Here is a 14,877-nt window from a genome sequence, read left to right as displayed (position 1 = left end):
TATTTAGCCAGTCTACCCTTCAACCAGGAATCATTTCAAAAACATTCCATCAATGTTCTGTGTGCTTAAGACTGTGCTGGGCACTGGGGTGACTAGAAGAGAATTCAAATGGGGTTCATTGCTTTTCAGAAAGTATACACTCCATTTGATAAAAAGACAAGAAAAAAAGAAAACAAACCAAGCTGTGTTCAACCAACCCTCCTAAAGGAAGAAAACTTACTGTGTGGTTTGTAAAACTCCAGGTGACAAGGATACCAAGAAGTGACATAGCACAGTTTAGTGTGAAACAACCTCATGGGGAAAAAAAAATGAAGTCTGAGCTGAACACTGAAGGAAGGACAGGAATTAGAAAAGCACAAAGGAGGAATTAAAGCATTCAGACAGGGACTGGCAGAAACAAAGACCAAGAAGTGGGAAGAAGCAAGATACATATAGAAGAGACTGAGGTGACCTGCCTGGAACATACGTGCATGCAGAGGCATAATGGGAAAGAGTTTAGTAAATTAAGTGGGGTCAGCTCCCAGTAGACTGCTAGGTCACAGAGACATGCTGTTAGAATATTTAAGTCACAGAATATTTAAACTTGAAAGAATCTAAAAGATTTTCTAGCCACTTCTTTTTCAATAGATGAGGAAATCAAGGATCTATAGGAAAGCTAATGGCTAGGATAGGGACAAAGGCAGTGAATAACAGAACAAAACTAAGACCACCACTAAGGAACTCCAATTCAGCAGAAAGGTATTGTGTCTTGGGAACTAGAAGAGATTGGTTTCCAGTGGATACTGGAACATCACAGTGGCATTACAACTAAGCAAAGACCACTATGTTTTGCCATAAGGAATCACTTTCAAGAAAACAGCAATCAAGAAGGAAAGCAGAAGCAGGAGCTACTTTTCAGAGTTATAAAGGAAATGGGTGGATAAACAGTAGAGGCGGGTATCTGGCAACAACAAAAAAGGCTGGTCCACAGAGAGAGCTGCAGGACCAAGTAAACGTCTGATTTCCAAGAGAAAGGAAATCTTAGCCTGAAAAGTGAAAAAGAAAGAAGCCCACAAAGAGACTAAATTAGTTCCTAGACAGATAAGGTGGAAAGTGTAAGGGGTGCAGAGAACTGAGGAACAGTTGGAAGAAATTTTTTTAAAGGATGAATTCTGGGCCGGGCACGATGGCTCATGCCTGTAATACCAGCCCTTTGGGAGGTCAAGGCAGGCGGATCACGACGTCAAGAAATTGAGACCCATCCTGGCTAACAAGGTGAAACCCCGTCTCTACTAAAAATAAAAAATTAGCTGGGCGTGGTGGCACGCGCCTGTAGTCACAGTTACTTGGGAACCTGAGGCAGGGGAATCGCTTGAACCCAGGAGACGGACGTTGCAGTGAGCTGAGATCACGCCACTGCACTCCAACCTGGGCGACAGAGCAAGACTCCATCTCAAAAAAAAAAAAAAAAAAAATTCCAAAGTAAAGAATAAGCATTATTGTGCTCGCTTCAGCACCACATATACTAAAATTGGAAGAATAAGCATTATTTCTCACTCACCATAAAATATTCCTCACCATAAAAGAGTACTCATTTTCATGGCTGGGCGCGGTGGCTCAAGCCTGTAATCCCAGCACTTTGGGGGGCCGAGACGGGCGGATCACGAGGTCAGGAGATCCAGACCATCCTGGCTAACACAGTGAAACCCCATCTCTACTAAAAAAAAATACAAAAAACTAGCCGGGCGAGGTGGCGGGTGCCTGTAGCCCCAGCTACTCGGGAGGCTGAGGCAGCAGAAGGGCGTGAATCCGGGAGGCGGAGCTTGCAGTGAGCTGAGATCCGGCCACTGCACTCCAGCCTGGGCGACAGAGCGAGACTCCGTCTCAAAAAAAAAAAAAAAAAAAACAAAAACAAATTAGTACTCATTTTCAACTATTATAAGGCCTTATAAAAATTACAGACCAGGCTTGAAGAATGAAACTAGGAGATATTTTTTAAATCCAAAAAGCTTCAAAGTTTTGCAAATCTATTTGTCTAATTAGTATGTGGTTTGTAATTTTGAAGATACTTGCCAATCATTTTATACTGTGAACCTCTCACCACATATTCAAAGTACATTCAGATGAACACTCAATGTATGAGAACAGATATGCCGTTATAACCTCTAAAATCAGAGTTTATTCTGTAACATATTATTTAAATGGTTTTTTTTTTTTGGCTTTTATATACTGCTTTTGCTTGATCAGATATGGAAAATATAATTGCTTTAAATAATCATATTTACAACAAATGATTTTGGGATGGACTTCTTTTTCAAGTTCAAATATCCATAGTTTTCCCATACTTCCTTTCAGAAATAAAGCTCTACAGGGACCAGTGGGGCATACAGAACTAGGTGAGATACACAGAAGGTTCTAATTTGCTTAGAAACCGGGTTAATGAACCACAATTAAAAGCTACACACCTGGCCAGGCGCAGTGGCTCACACCTGTAATCCCAGCACTTTGGGAGGCCAAGGCAGGTAGATCACCTTAAGTCAGGAGTTCGAGACCAGCCTGACCAACATGGTGAAACTCCGTCTCTGCTAAAAATACAAAAATTAGCCAGGTGTGGTAGCTCCCAGCTTCTCGGGAGGCTGAGGCAGGAGAATGGCTTGAACCAGGGAGGCAGAGGTTGCAGTGAGCTGAGAACTCACCATTGCACTCTGGCCTGGGAGACAAAAGCAAAACTCCATCTCAAGGGGAAAAAAAAAAAAAAAGCTACACACATACAATTTGTCAGTTTCAATTAGAAACTTGCTATCTGGCACCATAAAGGCAGGTTAAGGAGAGACATAAGATGTAACTGATAACATTCAGCTTTCTGGCTGTCCACCTTTGCAACTGTCATTTCCCTAACCAAGGAGGTGATTACTTCTAAAATTGGTAATACTCATTCAAGTTAGACCCTAAATACTAGGTTTAGCTGCAATATTATCAGGTTAAGGAATTTTATATTACCCACAAGAATGTGAGCTCAAAATGTCAATATGGCACACATCCACTTCTTTTAACTGAGTCTACTGCACTAAGTTGCTAAGCAATACCCATCAGAGTGCAATATGTCTGTAATCAGCAGTGGCTAGAAATGCATTTCTGCTTTAATCACACCAAATATTAGAAATCCAACCAAAACAGCAATCATAAACAGAGTTGCCATCTTCTGACACGCACATGCTCCCTGGGGGCGTAAGTGGTCCAACATGCAAACTCTTAGCTGTAATAAGAAGGAAAAGCTTAACTTCCCCTGGGCCCAGTAGAGCAAAGTACAGATAACATAATCCAAAATTCAAAAGTTTTATTAACAGTTGAAACTATTAAGATTCTTTTTTGTTGTTTTTTTTGAGACGGAGTCTCGCTCTGTCGCCCAGGCTGGAGTGCAGTGGTGCCATCTCAGTCCACTGCAAGCTCCACCTCCCGGGTTCAGGCCATTCTCCTGCCTCAGCCTCCCGAGTAGCTAGGACTACAGGCGCCCGCCACCACGCCCAGATAATTTTTGTATTTTTAGGAGAGACGGGGTTTCACTGTGTTAGCCAGGATGGTCCCAATCTCCTGACCTCGTGATCCACCCACCTCAGCCTCCCAAAGTGCTGGGATTACAGGTGTGCGCCACCACGCCCGGCCAACTATTAAGATTCTTATACAAATATCTCTCAGTACATGCAGGGCTTTTTCTCCCCTCAATAAAAATGTAAGCGATGGCTCACGCCTGTAATCTCATAACTCTACTAAAAATACAAGTATTATCCAGGAGTAGTGGCCAGCGCCTGTAATTCCAGCCACTTGGGAGTCTGAGGGAGGAGAATCATTTGAACCCAGGAGGCAGAGGTTGCAGTAAGCCAAGGTCGCATGATTGCACTCCAGCCTGGGCAAGAAGCGTGAAACTCCGTCTCAAAAATTAAAAAAAAAAAAACTCTTCTATTTAATGGATTAGAACAAATTCTGTGGGATACTTAGGAAAAGTATCTCCCTGACGGTCAAGCATTCACTACTTTTCATACTGAAGCTCTTGTTAATACATTTATGTCGCTTAACCTCCCTATGCCTCAGTTTTCTGACTAAAGGACATTTTCAACCTTAAGATGAACTCTAATATGAATTCAACATTTATCACTTCTATAATAAATTAATATATGTAAGTACCTTATGTTAAACACTGAAAACCCTTACATTTTTGCATCTCAAGGTCAGAGACTAACTTTCTAAGAGAAAAACGTGAGGAACAGGCCAGGCACAGTGGCTCACGCCTATAATCCCAGCACTTCAAGAGGCCAAGGCGGGCAGATCACCTGAGGTCAGGAGTTCCAGATCAGCCTGACCAATATGGTGAAATCCCGTCTCTACTAAAAATACAAAAATTAGCCGGGCATGATGGTGCACACCTGTAATCCCAGCTACTTGGGAGATTGAAGCAGGAGAATCACTTGAATGCGGGAAGCAGGGGTGCAATGAACTGACATCAAGCTACTGCACTCCAGCCTGGGCAAAAAAGTGAGACCTTGTCTCAATTTAAAAAAAAAAAAAAGTGAGGAATAATCTCTGCTATGTATCTTTCTCTTAATTACAACATAAGGAATGCAGAAAAATGCTGTTTTAAAAACTTATGTCCTTAATTTTTAACAGATGGTGGTGAGTTTGATTCCACAATATGCATAACAATGAAGCCTTAAGGTCTTTTAACACTAGGGACAGAAGGAGAAACACTTTCTTGCATTAATGGGCATATAATCAAAATCACTCCTTTTTTTTTTTTGAGACAAGAGTCTTCCTCTGTTGCCCAGGCTAGAGTGCAGTGGCATGATCTCGGCTCACTGCAACCTCCATCTCCTGGGTTCAAGTGATTCTCCTGCCTCAGCCTCCTGAGTAGTTGGGATTACAGGCGCCCGCAACCACACCAGGCTAATTTTTGTAGTAGAGACGAGGTTTCACTGTTAGTCAGGCTAGTCTCGAACTCCTGACCTCAGGTGATCGACCTGCCTCGGCCTCCCAAAGTGCTGGGATTACAGGCGTGAGCCACCGTGCCCAGTCCAAAATCGTTCCTCTTTAAAATATCTTTTTCCAATATGGTAAATAAGCCTAGAGATGAACAGGTAAGAAGTAAAAAAATAAAATTAAGAAAAAACTGAAAAAATTTTTAATTTTTAAAATTTAAGGAGAATTGCGGCATGAATCCTTCAAATTCCTACATCCAGATTCTGCTGTCCGCAAGGGTCAGCTTTGGGGTTCTTCTATGTGCCTTTTAAATCCTTTCTTAAAATTACAGAGTCTTTTCTACCAAGTTTTAAATCTAACACTCTATCAATAATGCAGTATTTTATATGCAGTAACATTAAACCACAGATGGATTAGTATAGTTTGGTTTAGATGCCTTTGGGTCTGGAAGCATACGAATGGATAAAACAATTCCTTCAAGTCTCTGACAGCTTCATAATTCTATTTTATCTACACAGCTTCTTCTCAACTTCCTCTGCCTATTCCCAGATATTTTCCAGGTAGGTCTGAAACACTTTGAGTGCCGTAAAGAAATGTTTATGGATCAAATAAGGGAAGAGCTCTTCCCCCACCCCTTCAACTCCCACAATGTTTTACCATTATATCCAGTAAACAAAATAGATTGACTCAATCTTAAACAATTCCCCCATCACAGGAAGCCCATTGCAACCACAGCTGCAGAAAGTATCCCTTAAACCATCCCCAACTACCTACAGCAACACAAAGTTAAACTAATTTCCAATGACAAAAGGCTATGCTGCGTGCATTCATTCTAATCAGCCCCAGGATTTATTGTGTGAAACTCAGGCGATAAAAAGTCACCTCCTCAAGCTACAAAACTTTTTTTTTCATCCCAAATATTCTCAATGAAAGTTCTCTTGTCAACCAGGAGGAGAGAGTCAAAAACAACCACAAACACTAGCAGAATGATCTGCTCCAGGACCATATCCCAGCTGGCTTTGCTCTGTGTTGTTGGTGGCTCAGAAGCAGTTTCTCACTTTCCTTTCACCCTTCTCCCCTTACTCCCCAACATCCTCACTCGAGAATACATCACATCCTCAGACCGCTGGCAAAAAGAAAAGGCGGGGGGAGAGACTACAATTATCAAGGAAGGGGAAGATATTTCAGAAACACGGTTTCCACTGCAAACGGCAATTAAAAAAAAAAAAAAGGCAGTCTGTGTCATCAGGATATGGGGGACGACGTTTTGGGGCATCACAAAGATGTGCAGTGAGTGTGCAGTTGAAGCTCTCGGGGCAGGATGAGACGATGGAGCAGAAAGTAAGAAAACCTGTGCCTTCCTTGCTTTCTTCTGCTCTTCCCCCTCCAGGAGAGGAAGCTGAAGAAACTGGGGGAGGGGCGGAATGTTATCGTTCTCCTATTGTGGGTACATAAGACAGGCCTTAGGGTTCGCTCGTCCCCAGTTAGGAGGGTCACGGAGGGAAGAGGAAGAGAGAACCCCTAAACGTTACCCACCTCTGCTCAAAAACAAAAGTAAGGGGGTAATTATTAAATCCAGATGGCGCGCCCCTAAAGGGGCCCCCAGGTCACTCATCCCCATTCCCAAGCGGAAGGGCTGGGATAAAGGGTACGGAGGGTCGGAGGCTGGTCAGGGACAAGGCCCCACCCCCCGACTTACGAGGGAAAGGGAGCCCAAGCTCCCAGCTGTCCCCTCCTACCCCTCACCTCCCGCCTTGGCCACCCCCACTTATCCCCCCTTCCCTTTTCTTCCCTTCCTTTCCTCCAGAGCCAGAGGCAGCCGCGGGGGAGGCGGCCGCTCCTACCTCCCCTCACCCACTGTCCCCACCCCCACTCCGCTCCCACCTCCCGCCCGCCACGGGCCCGTTACCTGCTCGTCGAAGCGGCTGACCACGGCCTGGACCCATTCCACCGGCCTGTGCGCGGCCATGTCCTCCCCGCGGCCGGGGGGCGGCGGAGGGAAGGGTGGGCCGGCGCCCTGGGCCGGGAAGAGGGCGGGGAGCGGAGGCTGAGGTGAGGGAAGAGGCGAGGAGAGGGTCTGAGGAGTGCAGGCTCCCAGCGTTCCCACGGGGGTGGGGATGGGGGGTCAGCGCCGAGCGGGAGGGGGAGAGGGAAAGGGGGCGTTGGCACGGAGGCTGGGGGAAGGGGGATAGGGGAAGGGGACCCGGGGAGGGGAGGGGGCCTCTTGGTCGCTTTCCCCACTAGCGCCGTCTCCCCACAGCCATCACAGTCCGAGACGCCGCCATGACACCCCACCGGAAGTGGGATCCTTTCCACTGCCCGGGGAGAGGGAGCGCGAGCGAGCTAGAGATTGAGAGCGCGGCTGGGAAAGGGGAGGGGGAAGCGAGAGGGAAGGGGGCCTGCCGCGCATGCGCCCGCGCCGGCCGGTTTCATTAATGAAAAAGCGAGTCCTCCTGGAGGTGACGTCATCTAACTCCTCTGGGCCGCCTGGCGAGCGTCCCTCACCGCCGTGGGGCTCACCTAGACTGGCACTGGGCTCAGCCGGCGAGTGCCAGAGCTGACCCCGGAGCATCCGCTCCCATCCCCACCGCCCCCTAGGGCTGTCCCCTCCCCCGCCGGCCTCCGGGTTTGGATTGTTCCCGGAGTTGGAAGTTAGGGCGCCCTGGGGCTAGCCTTTCTCCGGGCGCGCCGATCTCTGCCGCTAATCTCCTGGGGAGGCTGTGCTCTCAGCCTTAAGTTCTCAGAAAAAATAAAGTACACACCCTCCGATTTTCAGGTTCTTCTTAGCTTTGTAGACTGCTGAGAAACAAAAAAGGAAGGCCAAAGAGAGATTCCGTGATTTTTTTTTTTTTAAGAGGTCGCTTAAATCCCAATGCTAGACCCAGTGGCAATCAAGGTCTAGCCACCGGGTCTAGCGTTGGGATTTAAGCCCAGCTTTCCTCTGCAAAACTCATAGCCACCAAAGTTAATATAACTTTTGCACAGCTGATAATAGATTTAAGTTTCACCACCCTCAAAACACCTTTAGGGCCTCGCTTTCATTATTAATTCAATATATTCATCGTCTTTAAATATTTCAACAAATCTTTTCAATACATATCATTATCCTCATCTAACTGATGAATAGGTCACGTTCCCCACCCCCATGGGAATGCTGGGAGCCTGCACTCCTCAGACCCTTGATTTGCCCAAGGTCACAGAGTTGACAGGTGGCAGAGTCAGTATATAAACCTACGTGGTTTAACTCCAAGGACAATAGAGGCAGACTATGGCTCTCCTAAAACAAAGTCCTTCCCTATGCCTCCAATACCAGAGTTGAAAGGATTTAATGTGTAATTGGTTGTGCCAGTTTTCCAGGAAGAGGATTACATCCAAAACAACGGATAATCTATCTATGTCTGACATAGGACTTTGGAATGAGTAATTTTTTTTTTTTTTTTAAGACAAGAGTCTCACCCTGTCACCCAGGCTGGAGTGCAGAGGTGCACTCGGCTCACTGCAACCTCCGCCTCCCGGGTTCAAGTGATTCTTCTGCCTCAGCCACCCTAGTAGCTGGGACTACAGGCACTCGCCACCGCGCCTGGCTAATTTTTGTATTTTTAGTAGAGACGGGGTTTCACTGTATTGGCCAGGCTGGTCTTGAACTCCTGACCTTGTGATCCGCCCGCCTCAGCCTCGCAAAGTACTAGGATTACAGGTGTGAGCCACTGCGCCTGGCCTGGAATGAGTAATTTTAAAATTTCTCTTCCTAGATACATTTCACCTAGGCAAATGTTTTTGTTTTTCAGAGACAAGGTCTCACTCTGCAGTGGAGTGCAGTGGCTCAATCAGCCCAGACTCCTGGGCTGAAGTGATCCTCCCACCTCAAACTCCTGAATAGCTGGGACTACAGGTGAGTGCCACCCTGCTTTGGCTAATTTTTTTTTTTTTTTTTTTTTTTTTTTGTGGAAGAGACAGAGTCTTGCTATGTTGCCCAGGCTGGTCTGGAACTCCTGGCGTCAAGTGATCCCTCTGCCTCGGCCTCCCAAAGTCCTGGGATGACAGGAGTGAGCTACCACACAGGCCCCTAGGCTAATGTTAAAATGAATTTACACATTCCAAGCACACGCTAATCAGCCAGTTAGGCCACACAGAAAGACATTGGGTGATAAGGGAGAACAAAACTAGAATTTTAATTTTACTACAGAAAATCCACAAAGCCAATAACCCATGTACAGAGAGATACATCCTTGAGAAAAGTTTCCAATCTCTCAGTTGGTGGTTGTCCAAAATACATGTTAAATAAATGTTTTATTCCACTAGAACAAAAAGACAGTTTGGACATGTCTTTGGTCCCTTCTTCTTTTAAGGATGCAATGCAGACACTAATTTCTTTTAGATGTTGTCAGAATGATAACAATGCTGGAAAGAAATGGATGAATATTAAACGAATGTCTATGTTTCTCCCAAGTAGGACCCCTGAAAAAGCACTCACTCATACCCCCACGATAGTATTCCAGTGCCCCTACTGCACTGCTAAACTTCAGACCCACAACCTTCCTCTCCTTTTCTCGTACTTACTCTGAAAGTCCCTAAGTACTTCCTTGTTGCCATGGCTTTTTGCCTGTCTATCTCCCTGATCTTCTTCCCTACATTGGACGCAACTGCCCAAACCTTCAGCTCCCTTGCCTTCCCTGGCATTCCATTGCTGAAGTTCCTCTGTGCCTTTCTTTCCTCTTCTCTAGTTTCTTCCACCATTGCCCACTCTTCTTTAGCTCTGTGCTAAGACACCCAAACGTCTGCTGGCCCTCTGCTCTTCTTCCTTTACTCAAGCTCCTGCCAGCATGTTGTTAATTCATCCTAATTTGTACTCCCTGTTCTGTTGCTTCCCCTGAGTGCCAAGCCTCTCATTACAGTCAGAGGCCTAGACTTCACCCCAACTTCCTCTCCAATTAAATTCATTCAGTTCTGCTGAACCAGTATCAAGTGTCCAAATGGGCCAGTCATGGTGGCTCACGCCTATAATCCCAGCACTTTTAGAGGCCAAGGTGGGAGGATTGCTTGAGCCCAGAAGTTCAAGACCAGCCTGGGCAACATAGTGAGACCCCAGCCTCTACCAAAGAAAAATTGTTTAAATTAGTTAGGCATAGTGGTGTGCATCTGTGGTCCCAGCAACTTGGGAGGCTGAGATGGGAGGATCACTTGAGCTTGAGAGATCGAGGCTGCAGTGAGCTGTGATCTTGCCACTGTACTCCAGCCTAGGCAACGGAGCAAGACCCTGTCTCTAAAAAATAAATAAAAATAAAAGTATCCAAATACCTGTTATACATTATGTACTTTGTTAGATCATACATAGTATGTATGGCAGGAATTCTAAACAAAATGCCAAAGAAGACTGGGTGCTGTGGCTCATGCCTGTAATCCCAGCACTTTGGGAGGACAAGGCAGGCAAATCACCTAAGGTCAGGAGTTTGACCAGCCTGGCCAACATGGTGAAACTCCATCTCTACTAAAAAAAAAAAAAAAAAATACAAAATAGCCGGGCATGGTGGCACATAGCTGTAATCCCAACTACTTACTAGGGTGGCTGAGGCAGGAGAATTGCTTGAACCCAGGAGGCCAAGGTTTCAGTGAGCCGAGATTGTGCCACTGCACTCCAGCCTGGGCATCAGAGTGACTCCATCTCAAAAAAGAAAAAAGAAAAAAAAAAAAAAGCCAAAGAAGGTAATGCATGGAGACTGTGGTGAACTAAGGAGCATATGCCCACCTCTATTTATCCAGATAAGAGATACTCTCTCCATTTAAGGAGTATCTGTCACTCAACTCCAGTTACTGCCATGCAGGAATGTTGACCCAGTGTTGCTAGATCTTCTAGTTACTCAAGAGAAGCTAGAGATCTGAACTTACATATAAACTCTTCCAATTTTTACATAGTGGCAGCCAATTTACATTTTTTAAGTGCTGTGCAGCCAAACAAAATACGTCTGCTGTCTGAATTTAGCCCATGGAACACCAGTTTGACCAGCTCTAGTCTAGTGAAAAGGCATGAGCCTTAGAGTAGAACAGAATTAGATTTGTATCCTAACTTCCCCCATTTTGCAGTGTCCAACAGTATTCAGGGAACCCTTAGTGTTTCGTATTGTTTTAAATGCATCTCTCTCATTCAGCCTCTGTTTTTTGGTCAGGCAACAAGCTCTGCCAATATTTTCTTCAAGAGTCTTGTTCCAAGCTGGGAGCCGTGGCTCATGCTGTCATCCCAGTGCTTTGGGAGGCCAAGGTGGGTGGATCAGTTGAGCCCAGGAGTTCAAGACCAACCTGGGCAACATGGCGAAACCTCATCTCTACAAAAATGGTTTTTAAAAATTAGCTGGACATGGTGGCATGTGCCTGTGGTTCCAGTTACTTGGGAGGCTGAGGTGGGAGGATCGTTTGAGCCCAGGAGGTCAAGGCTACAGTGAGCTGTGATGGTGCCATTGCATTCCAGCACTCCAGCCTGGGCATCAGAGTTAGACCTTGTCTTATTAAATAAATAAATAAATAAATAAATAGCTTTTACAGTAGCATTCCCTTTATTCTACCCACCGCCCCCATCTCCACTGGCACAACCAACCATCACAGCATTCCAAGGAGCACACCACTCTTTAGGACTAAGGTGCTCATTTCTTCAGCTGCTGGGCGCATTACTTGCCAACAGCTATCAGTTAAATCCCTTTCCAGGAGTTGCCCTCAGCTGAAGAAAGCTGCCTCTCACCAGGTCCGTCTGCACTGGCTGGCAGATGCAGGGCTTAGGGTGGGGCTGCTCTGAAGGGCTTTCCTTGCTCCAGCGCTCCCTTAGGATCTGGAAGCTGAGGCATTTACTGTGACTACATTTAGTCCAACTTCTCTTTCTGCTCAATCCTACTCCTTTCTCTCCTGCACGAAGTTGATTCCAAGGGCAATTGAGTCCCATGAGTGTGGCTGGACACCATGGCTCAGGCCTATAATCCCAGCACTTTGGGAGCTGAGACAGGTGGATTGCTTGAGCCCAAGAGTTTGAGACCAGCCTGACCAACATGGTAAAACCACATCTTTACAAAAAATAAAAAAATTAGCCAGACATGGCAGTGAGCAGCTGTCGTCTCAGCTCAGCTACTCAGGAGGCTAAGGCTGGAGGATTGCTTGATCCCAGGAGGTAGAGGCTGCAGTGAGCCGTGTTTGTACCACTGCACTCCAGGCTGGGTGACAGAGCAAGACCCTGTCTCAAAACAAACAGACAAAAATGTCCCATGAATGTGGTCTGATCCAGTGGAGCTGAAACATCTCCCTGGCCAGTTAGCACTAAGGTCCCCAGGAGAAGCCCAGACAGGCCCCGGCTTGCCATAGCAGTAGAATGTTAAAACTTTCAGCAATGGTGAAGAGCTGGAATGGGTGGGATGTAACATCAGTGGAACAAGGCACTCATAGGTGCAATCTATCAGGCATTTTAACAATATGGGACAAATAGTAGTTGAAGAACAATGAAATTGGATAGCTACTGATGGAGTAAACCTGTGCTTTGGAGAAAGACAATGAAAGGTTGAGGATGATTAATCACCAATTAAAGGCTAAGGAAGAAAGCCAGAATGCCTCCTTAGCAGCATATAAAGGAAGTAGGAGCAGAAAAAGCAGAAAATCAAGCTCAAGATTTAATTATAAGAGCAGCAGAACTCTGAAAAGGTTTTCAGCCCTAGTGAGTCTACTATACCAAGGTCAGGGGCATAGTTGAGAAGTGGGACCCTGACACTTTAGATGAGGCATCTGGGTCAATGCACTTGAGAACCTCAAAACCCACATCACCTTGAGTGCTATGGGTTTGTAGAAGTGTCCCACTCCTCCCTATAGAAACTAGCACCCCAACCTCCTTGCTTGAAGATCAAGAAGTATTATCTACCTTGCAAGGCCACACACACTCTCCTCAGGATCTACCTGCACTTTTCCACCTGTCTAACAGACCAGTAACTAAGGTCAAGTCACACATAACCCCATTAAGAAAATGCTAGACCTGCTAAGGGAGGAGAGGCACTATATCCTGAAGGAGCTAAAAAACCTACCCAACTTAGGCTGGGCGCAGTGGCTCACACCTGTAATCCCAGCACTTTGGGAGGCCAAGGCGGGTGGATCACGAGGTCAGGAGATCGAGACCATCCTGGCTAACATGGTGAAACCCCGTCTCTACTAAAAATACCAAAAAAAAAAAAAAATTTACCCGGGTGTGTTGGCACGCGCCTGTAGTCCCAGCTACTCTGGAGGCTGAGGCAGGAGAATGGCATGAACCCAGGAGGTAGAGCTTGCAGTGAGCCTAGATCGGACCACTGCACTCCAGCCTGGGTGACAGAGCAAGACTCCGTCTCAAAAAAAACCTGCCCAACTTATATATACATCTGCAGAAGGTGAGAGAAATGGGGAAGGGGTCCCCAATGTGCTGAAATGGGGAGGGAGGAGAAAATAATGCTAAATAAAGCAGAGTGTATGGATATAAGCAATGTAAATGTATTTACATTCTGGCAAGGACTCCAGGAGATAAAGCTAACAGATTGCTAGGATGGCTCTAGAAAGCTTGGAGAAAGCAATGGCCCACACTAAGCAAAATAGAAAGGCCAGAGCTGTCCTGGCGAACAATGGAAGAAGGGAGCAAAAGACTCGGAAGTGGGAATGATATATTATTTACATGCTAACCTGTCAGCCGTGTTCTGCTGTTTATCACAAGCAATAAGGAATGTGCTGCTGAGAGGGACACAAGCATCGCTGAGAAGTCCAATAGCCGCTTTTATCTGTAGACCAGGGTTTATGGTGGAAGATGTTTCAGGGGCTAGGGTCCCTGAGAGCAATGGGCCTGCTAGAGACCAGGTGGCAGTGCATAACCAGCAGAAGATTAAGTGGCAGTGTTAGGAGTGGCAAGACAGAATGGCATCCAAGGAGGCCTGACCCCCAGGGAGCTATGAAGGTAGTTAGTAGGATACTGTGTGCCTCAAGGTGTAGTTTTTAAAACACAAGGACAGATAAGGAGGCGGCTGAGAGGAGCTGCCCCAAGAGTCAATCCCTTGCCCCGTTTCTCAACCTGAGCCAATTTCCAGAACCTAATGACTGAGGAAGACTGGATTCCCAGCAAGGGTATATAGTGATGAGTCCTTGTCCTCTCTGAATGGGTACTTAGTATGGGCATACTTGGTGGTTGGCAGAACTTCTATAGTAGTTCCTTGGCCTGTGGAGCAAGAGCAGTCATAGTGGGGAAGGCCAAGGCCATACCTGGGGAAACTTCTAAAATGGCACCCCTCTCACCCAGCCAACAGTCTACATTTTTAAAAACTGGCATCCCCTGGGGGAACATCAAAGAAAAGGATGCAAATACAGAGTAGCAGGGCTCCCACTCAATAAGGCTGATCCAGCTGCTGATGCCACCAAATGCCCAATCTGCCAGCAACAGCACGGATCTTTTGTCATTTACTCTTCATTCTTCTTCCTGCTGAGAACATAGATCAAAGCCTGGAAGTGAAGCAGCTATTTTGCAAAAGATGGAAGCTAAAGGAAACTTGGGTCCCTGATACTTCTTCAAGCAGCTGTACCTGCCCTGAACTGCCTGCCTCCAGAGTTCTGGTTACAGAAGAAAAATAAAACTCTGTTTTGTGAAGCATGTGCATCCAGGTTTCAGTTCCATGCAGCTGAATGCAACCCTAACTGACCCCGGCAGATACTGAGAAACGTAAAGAAAGAGGAGCTTTAAGCAGCTGCTGAATGGAACCTAGAGGTATAGAAAGAGGTGATTTTCAGAAGTGTTACTGTGGGTTGTAATTAGGAAAATATACATAGGAATTTTTGGTTGCTAGGTTCTTCCTCTGAATGTTATACTACTCCAAAACTGGGCCAAGTGATGCCTAGGACTTATTTGGATTATTTTTTAAGTACTTATGTAATTATCATAAGTGGTAGTAG

At 46.0% G+C, this 14,877-nt stretch overlaps 1 protein-coding gene and 1 long non-coding RNA gene across 6 annotated transcripts in view; one reads left to right on the top strand and one right to left on the bottom strand.

The window, feature by feature from the left end:
- The window catches only part of NF1 (neurofibromin 1), a 293,463-nt gene extending 286,160 nt beyond the window's left edge, over positions 1–7,303 (bottom strand). For 2 of the 5 annotated variants that reach the window (XM_050763770.1, XM_050763769.1), the window contains exon 1: positions 6,860–7,298. In XM_050763770.1, the coding sequence (XP_050619727.1) occupies positions 6,860–6,919 (60 nt within the window). In that variant the 5' untranslated portion in view covers positions 6,920–7,298. Of the gene's footprint in view, positions 1–6,859 lie in introns of all 5 variants that reach the window. The other 3 variants (XM_050763771.1, XM_050763772.1, XM_050763768.1) reach the window with 3 other exon arrangements.
- Positions 7,304–8,742: 1,439 nt separating this feature from the next.
- LOC126939016 (uncharacterized) lies at positions 8,743–14,542 on the top strand. Its single transcript, XR_007720281.1, has 3 exons — positions 8,743–8,842; positions 11,115–11,206; positions 14,423–14,542. It is a non-coding gene; the product is annotated as an uncharacterized LOC126939016 (long non-coding RNA).
- The last annotated feature ends 335 nt before the right edge of the window (positions 14,543–14,877 follow it).

Source organism: Macaca thibetana, chromosome 16, assembly GCF_024542745.1.
Source record: "Macaca thibetana thibetana isolate TM-01 chromosome 16, ASM2454274v1, whole genome shotgun sequence".
Lineage (NCBI taxonomy): Eukaryota > Metazoa > Chordata > Mammalia > Primates > Cercopithecidae > Macaca > Macaca thibetana.
The sequence above is the reverse complement of the archived record's forward strand: the minus strand, read 5'-3'. Positions and strand labels throughout refer to the sequence as shown.